The sequence below is a fragment of the Homarus americanus genome, unplaced genomic scaffold (genome assembly GCF_018991925.1).
Source record: "Homarus americanus isolate GMGI-L3 unplaced genomic scaffold, GMGI_Hamer_2.0 scaffold34360, whole genome shotgun sequence".
Classification (NCBI taxonomy): Eukaryota; Metazoa; Arthropoda; class Malacostraca; order Decapoda; family Nephropidae; genus Homarus; species Homarus americanus.
The window spans coordinates 7,126,011-7,134,617 of NW_024739403.1; the positions used below are offsets into that span (position 1 = coordinate 7,126,011).

An 8,607-nucleotide genomic window follows, 5' to 3' on the forward strand; every position below is an offset into this window, starting at 1 on the left:
ATCAGCGAGTATTTGAATTCCCTTGACACTGTAGTATTTTTATCCATGATTACGTATATGTTAGCAGGTATGATGCTTGACCCTTGACAATAACACCTGGCCCTCAGTTACCTCGTACGATGTCAATGTAACTTTTGAGTGTAGAATTATTTGAGAATTAAGCTTTACTGTGTGTGATCCCCAAAATTAAGAAAGTTAGTATTTTTTTAGGCTAGGTTAGGTTATTTGGTGTCTGCACGGAAATAAATCCCAAGATGGAGAACACAGTACCAGAGGCCCCTACAGTACACCCAGAGAGTTCAGCGGTGTTTGAAATGTCCAAAAAAAACTTTATTCTGTCAATGATTGTGAGAAATGTACAGTACTTCAGGATATGATTATGCAGTAAGATATTAATGTAACGAACTGTAGTAATAAAGACATAAAATTAATTATAAAATACCTGGTTTTCCCGGCATCTCCCACACACGTGCCATGACCTTCACTGGGCAACTAAACTACTTATGAGACGCTATTAATGTGTACTGTATTGTTCATAAAGAATATACTGTGGCCTCATATTAACACCACTCCAAAAATCGGAATAAAATTTGATATAAATTTCGTAAGGATCAGTGACGTGTTGCTGTTATTAAAAGAAATTGATATTTTGTTTCTTTTTTCAAATTAAGTCACGTTAATCACTCACTAACTACAAGGCGTTGATTACAGTGATTATAGCATTTTGATCAGGTGACTAAAACCCCTTTATAAGATCTAAATACTATACTCAGAAGCCCGTTCTTTTTACCTATGAGATATAAAACATCCCAGCATAGTTGGCATAATGCTCCTTGGGGCATCATTAATGTGTAAACAAACACATACATCGACACATATGCTCCCTCGCGTGCTAATGATGCCAGCCACTTCAGGAGGGTTCATACTGGAGGTAGTTCACCTGTAAATAACCTGTCTCAGCGAGCTGACTTAAGCCAATATGAAGATTGGCTCAGGTATAGCAATCATTTCCTCTCCCGTCTCCCTCTCTCCCCTCCCTCCTCTTTCTCCTCCTCCATATATCTGTCCACTTACTCTCTTCTCTCATCTTCCTTCTTCTCACATCTTTCTTTTCCTCCAAGCCTTCTTCCCCTACCTGTCTACCTCATCCTAACTATCCATCTCTTCCTACCATCTGCCTATCCACCTACTCTCTTCTCCCATCTTCTTCCTCCTCCCACTACTCTCCACAGGTCTGTAGAGGATTCACAGCTTTAACTAAGCAGCGAGAAGCTGTTGGCTGCCACTAAGCCTTCAACCAGGTGGGAGGACACGGAGGCCAAGTTATCTATCTACTACGAGGGTGGTGGTGTGGGATGGAGGTGTGGCGTGGCGTGGCGTGGGCTGATGGCGTGCAGGGTGATGGCGTGGGGTGGTGACGGGCAAGGTGGTGGCGTGGGATGGTGGGGCAGAGGGTAGATAAGAGTGACGGTGTTGAAGCAAGAGAAAAGTGACGCTCGCCGCCTGTACTATGGGTCACTGGTTGGATCCCAGGTCACTGCCAAAGTCCACGCAGTTGTTAATGGACGCTTAACTTTACACGTGTGAAAAGTGAAAGCGGCTGAGTAGAGGTCGGCCACGCTTCCTCTTTGAGTACTGACGGCTTAATTACAGTGAGTAATATCCACTCTTTCTAATGTTTACCTTCACTTTCTCGAGTAACTCAATCACAGGCTAGAATTTATGCGTTAATGAAGATGATGAATACATGACTTTATAAGAGCAGACTAAATGCAGTTTAAATATCATATAAAATAATGATGAGCATTTTCACATAAAAACTGCCGTCAGGTAGAACTCAGTGACAGCCCCAGGCCTCGGCTAGAGCTAATTATAGAATAATTACATCATAATCAGATTCACAGCCACGTTCGCCGGCAATGCAATTATTGAATGTAGCGATAAACTTCGTTAAAAAGACTCGCTATTCATTACATGAGTTCCAAGAGTCATTACTGCACTGTTCTTGTAGTAATGGACGGAGTTAATACCGCACCAGGGACAATAACTAACACTGGAAGCGGGGAATCACTTTGTGTAGCTCCTAAGTGCTTTAGGAGTTTCTAAAAACAGTTTTGATCTATCTGAGAAATGATCATTATTATTTTATACAAAAATACAATCTTAGATTATTTGAGTAATATTTACTTTTGTTTAATGGAAAAGTTTGCCATTGTATTTTGCGCTGGAAAAGTCGTGTGTTATGATTTATAAAATAAAACTTGATTACCAACATAGTTTGGTATATTCTGGTCAGATGTTGGTTGGGTCTACGGGTCATGGGTTAAGTGGGTCAGGTGTCGGACGGGTCACATGGGTCGTGGGTTACATGAGTCGTGGGTCACATGGGTCGCGGGTCACATGGGTCACGGTTACGGGTCACATGGGTCGTGGGTCACATGGGTTGCAGGTCACATGGGTCACGGTCATGGGTCACATGGGCTCGGGTCACATGGGTCGCAGGTCACATGGGTCACGGTCACGGGTCATATGGGTCGGGTCACATGGGTCACGGGTCACATGTGGGTCGGTCATAGCGGGTCACGGTCACGGGTCACATGGGTCGCAGGTCACATTGGTCACGGTCACGGGTCACATGGGTCGCGGGTCACATGGGTCGCGGGTCACATGGGTCATGGGTCACATGGGTCGCAGGTCACATGGGTCACGGTTACAGGTCACATGGGTCGCGGTCACATGGGTCGCAGGTCACATGGGTCACGGTCACGGGTCACATGGGTCGTAATCTAAATCTAAATCTAATCACTTGATTCACGGGCTAAAAGTAGTGACCCGTTTCCAACTGTGCTGTGTACTGTAGTGACGGGGCCGGAGGCAGGTGGGGGGAAGTATTGTGCCCACGTTGATTAAGGTTGAGAGGAGATGAGGCTATGTTGGTCAGAACAGGTTGAAAATTAGTGGGATGCGTGGAGCTGGCAGAAAAAAAATTCCCCGGTAGTTCTATTAAACCAGGAAAAGCCAGAAAGAAAAGGGGTATAGCTTGAGCGTCTCTAACCTATTATTCACTATTATAAGAGTTAATGATGTTTATATCTTAAAAATATTCATTACAAAACACGAATGTTAATGACTATCACTATAAATACACCTCATTATAATTTCCAACAATATTATAGTGTTTGACTTTCTCCCCCATTGTAATAAGAAGCCTAATTATCATCAGGGAAAAAAAATAATAACTTTAGGCGGAGATTTCCCTAGTTAATGCGATTTTTTTCCCCTAGCGTCAAGATATAACGATAATCAAACTTTAGGCTGGTAAGAAACGGGCTGCAGGAGGGGAGAACAGGGGAGACGGTTCGGAGAAAGAAGGAAACATATAGGAATGTTAGATGTAGGGGAAGGAAGGAAGGAAGGAAGGAAGGAAGGAAGGAAGGAGAAGGCGATTATTTTAAGAGAAGGGTACGAGTAAGAAAAAGAGGAGAGGGAAGTGATAGTAGAAGGAGAGAGGAGGAGGAGGAGGAGGAGAAGAAGTTGTTAGGGAAAACAGATTGAGTGAGTGAAGGAGAGTTGATCAAGAGGAAAAATAATGTATAAAAAACCGAAGGTAAGAAGGAGGGGAAGAAGTGGGCACGAGGAAAGGACGAATATCAGGGAAAGAACAGAGGGAGAGAGAACAGGGAATGAGGAGAGAAGAGGTAGAAAGAGGGTGAATAGGACAAGTGAGAGTGAGGGCCCCACTTAATGCCTTCCTCGACACGTACTGTAAGACACTCGACCCAGCTTCTGCCTCTTCCTTCACTTAGGACTTTAACCCCGCCCCCCCTCCTCCACCCTGGCATTAACACCGCCTACCAGTCTGACCTTGTCGCTGTCCCCCTGACTTTAACCCCCGACTTCTATATCGATCTCTACTTTGTATAAAAACCTTGGCCCTCTCTTAGCCTCTACCTCGAGTTCCACAATGACAGCTAACCTGGCTCTGATAACCTGGCTCAATCTGGCATCCATTCTGGTCTCAGCTTTGGTTTTAACCTTGACCTTCATTCCGGCATTCAACCAAACCTCACCATTTACCTCCACGAGGTTTACACCAAGGCATTAGAATATAAACAACTCGATCCACAGTTAAGACGAGGGCTGACATTTGGTAAAGAAGTGCGGGTGCCAAGGGATGATCTTGCATTATCTCCTGTCCCTCCATGAGGGGGGGCGGGTCAGCCCCACAGAGACCGACCACGACTGCTAACCCAAGGGAAGGCTGCCTCCACAGTTATGAAGATAGGACGCTGAAATTGGGATTGGAGGTGCAGGTGAATTAAGGCGGGATGGTGATGAGGGTGGAGGGGGGGCGAGGAGGGTGTCATGGTGATGAGGGTGAGGGAGGGAATTATAGTAACGCCCTCACCTGCTCCTCAGTACGCCCCCCTCCCCAGGCGCCAAGAATCGTGTACCATCTTTTTATAAGAATATTTTCCATTTTCTCCCTGAGCTTTTCCCTCACCCTGAAAATGCATTTTGCATCTGGAGCAAGACGTGGCTGTGTGTTGCCGGAGATGTGGTTATTATATGTTTATTATATCTGTGGTATACTGTATAGCGAATCTCAAGTAAACTACTTCTTCTGGAGTATATTTTTTCAAGTATATTCAGTTCATATAATCCTTAATGACTAAACTGTGTCACTTTATGGTAGTTCATATATTGGTCAAATTAAGCCGTAAGTAATACATTCTTCTTATTTGAACAAAAATTAAGCTATTTTTAGCATAGTTGGGTAATGTTACTAGGAAGTTACTGTATGTAAACACACATGTTATGTACACGACTACATTACTGGGGCAGACAAAGTAATGTACACACACACACACACACACACACACACACCGATGCAGATGTCTCGACCAAAAAAGGTACAAAATTTATTTTCAAAATTACACACTGCAGCCGGGAAGGTCAGAGGAGCTCAGGTTTAAGCAAGTGACAAAATAAATGCACACAATAAAATATCCTCAAAACATCAAACACACGTTAAAAACCACATACAGAAAGCAAAACTCATTCCCAAAACTTCCAAACACACAGACACACAGTTCTCATCTCTTTAACAGCACTGCACATCCAAAGATTCAGGAAGACAAATCTCCTACCCGAGCAGAGACAGGGAGATTTAAATTAGTTTCCCGATACGTACTAAATCAGTCTCCACAAGACATAGGACCCGACCGTCTCCGCCAGTCCTGCCTGAAGAGTGGTTTGTGTTTTTGTCACTTTTTACGGTAGAGAACTTTATCCCGGGAAGATGTTGTCAGTAAAACAGACTAGCGAAACGAATTCAATAAAATCCCGGGATCTTGGGAGAGTAGAGGAACTGGAAACATTGCTGGCAGTATGAGAGCAACAGAATATACATGTTTAGATTAAAGTCGTAATTTTTGCAGAGTATAAAAAAGAAATACAGTTTATTCACTAGTTTTATATATTTTTTATCTTGTTTCAAACCATAATGATATATTGATGCCATGGTCGCTCAATACTCACAAGGATGTACACTTGAGTTAATGAATATAAGTAACTCTTGTCAAAACTCATAAGACGGTAGTACGTACATCGCCCCAGTAAACGTTGCCGGAGAACCAAATATCACTCAGATAATTTTACACTACTCCGCTTTCTCTACAAACAACCGAGCTATTTCAAGACCTGTTTCCCTGTGTGGGTTAGTGAGCTGTATTGTGTATGGATAAGGTTTCATGCCATGGATAATCTTCCTGAGACTAAATATTGCCAGTGGAAGTTCTTGGATGGGGTGACGAAGCGACTATTTTGGACAATTTTCTATTGACTTTGTTCAGAATGAGTCGGTCTGGCCGTTGATTGTGATTATATGTTTTCTTTTTACAGTACATTGTTATCTTAATATATTCTTCCGCATTTTTTTATGAAATTCTGAATTAAACATAATATTATTGTAAATAGTAAATATGTTTGGTTTAGGGAGCCCATTATAGGAACTAATTGTTTATTATTATTATTATTATTATTATTTATTATTATATATTATTATTATTATTATTATTATTATTATTATTATTATTATTATTATTATTATTTATTATTATTATTATTATTATTATTATTATTATTATTATTATTATTATTATTATTATTATTATTATTATTATTATTATTATTATTATTATTATTATTATTATTATTATTATTATTATTATTATTATTATTATTATTATTATTATTATTATTATTATTATTATTATTATTATTATTATTATTATTATTATTATTATTATTATTATTATTGCCGTCTTCGTCAGATGAAGTTTGTTTGATAATTGAAAATAGATTGTAACTGGAAATGTGTCTCGTGTACTCCTTCATTTAGGAAAGAATGAAAGAAAGAAGCTTCGTATGCTTTTAAGTGACAATTTCTAGATGCTTGTGTAGTCAACTACTAAAATCCGTTCGTCTATCGGATCCCTTGAATCACAAACCCCGAGATTGAGGCTCATGAACCCGACGCATTTATGGACACACTAATGTATCAGTCTACTGCTTCGGGTTCAAGAGTTTAAATCTTGGGGCTCGTGGTTGAGAGGGAGAGGCAAACGGACTTTAGTAGTTGACGGTACGTATAAATCTTTAGAAGCACAACACAGAACACCGGGATATTAGCACAAGATGTATTCAAATTATTACATGAATGATTGAGTTTTTTATCTGGTTTTAGAATGTTTAAATGAATCTACAGGAAATAATTATGTTAAACACCGCTAAATGACGGGGAAATACATGGGTAGTGGAATCAGAGTTTGAGTTTAATACATGGTAAAAGTACATTATGTGGGTATTGGAGTGAGAGTTATCACCCTAGACTGCTATTATGTCAAGTTTACTGAGTGATAAAGGGGGTGAATTGCCAATTAAAGTCCGCCTGTTGAGTGCCCGGGGTAATCATGTTGTCGTAATTTTCAATGTTGGGATGTCAATAAACGTTACGTAATGGCCACTGTGTTTTGGTGACGTTAAAAGTGTGTGTGTGTGTGTGTGTGTGTGTGTGTGAGTGCGCGCGTGCTTATGTTAGCGGTAGTCATTTAATTTTTTTTCGTAATAGAGAATTAAATATACTCATATGTTCTGTTACATATGCTAATATACTGAAGTAGATCAAGGAGACAAGTCAAACCAGAAATAACGGTGAGAATTAATATCTTAGACTGACCTTTGAGATGACATTTGTTGAGTGAGGAGACTCGGCTGAACAACACACTAGCATCACATCTCAACAGATACGTTCAGCTGAAGAAGAACACAGACATTGACATAGAAAAAGATTACGTTTGGAAGCTGTAGTTTACTTCTATTAGAGTTCAATGAAGGTGATCTTTCCCTTTCAGTCACATATCACGTGTTCCTGGGACGCTAAAGGACACATCACACACTTATATAATAGAATGTGTCAAATATAAGCGAACAGAAGGTCAAGTTTTGCGTTTTAGTGATGCTTGTCCTTGACCTCATAAAATTCTTGAAAATACTAAATAGGAAAACCAAGGAAACATAGAAAACCACTGAGCTTTTCTTATTTTGGGAGACATAAATATTTCAATTGTGAGACGGGAGTGAAGGGAGAGGATTTGGTGCAGCATATCGTGAATCATTTACTGAGCCGAGGGAGAGTAAGTACAGTATTGGTGGTAGGCTTATATTGTCAGGGAAGAGCAAGATGGTGTAACCGTACTTAATGTAAGGTTGTTCAGTTATCAATTTACCCATATATTTATTATTATGTTTCTTTAAATATGTTTCTTAAAGTGTTTGCTGAGAAACTATCATTAAAAAATATATATATGAATGGTTGACACAAAATGTTTATTAGGTTAGGTTAGGTCAGGTCAGGTTAGGTTAGGTTAGGTTAGGTTAGGTTAGGTTAGGTTGAGCTGACAATGTTCGTAGGGATGAGAGAGAGAGGGGGAAAGGTGTCAGTAGGCAGTGGAAAAACATGTGGACAAGAGGATAGAGGAGTTAACAATTTGGAGAGAAAAAAGTTGAACTTAGTCAATGTACAAAAGGTTTTACTTAAAATCATTGAGAAAAAACAGAATTAAGCATTGGGCGCTGCCACATGGGGAGGGAGGCGACTTCTCTCTCTCTCTCTCTCTCTCTCTCTCTCTCTCTCTTCCTGTTATAAAATGCACTTTACAATAAAAACATAAGTACCGCTGCTGCTCCACAAACATGTCACAAGTTTCTGATTGAGTAAATTCATCGATGACGCATAACATGTACCATATACCTTTAATATCTACTGTCAGTTACGTATCCCAAGAACTCCAGAACTCGAGACCATTCATGTTCAGGTCGTTGTGACAAGTAATTCCTCGTAAGCGGCTTACTATTATAACTCCTGAAGGTGTATTGAAATACTTCGGCATTGTCATTGTAGTAGGATAGTGTTATTCGTCATATTATTTGGCAGTATATTTTACACACTTAATTTAGTTATTCCAACATGGTGGGATTTATAGCCTGCCACTTAGGAGTATTCCCCTGTACCTCGTTTGATATATTCCTTTAGGATAGAAACCA

The 8,607-nt window shown here is 40.1% G+C and overlaps 1 protein-coding gene across 1 annotated transcript in view; it reads left to right on the top strand.

Moving 5' to 3' along the window:
• The first annotated feature begins 2,296 nt into the window (after positions 1–2,296).
• The window catches only part of LOC121874625 (PE-PGRS family protein PE_PGRS5-like), a 55,237-nt gene continuing 48,926 nt past the window's right edge, over positions 2,297–8,607 (top strand). Inside the window, exon 1 of the mRNA XM_042378854.1 lies at positions 2,297–2,781. Within this exon, the coding sequence (XP_042234788.1) occupies positions 2,297–2,781 (485 nt within the window). The remainder of the gene's footprint in view (positions 2,782–8,607) is intronic.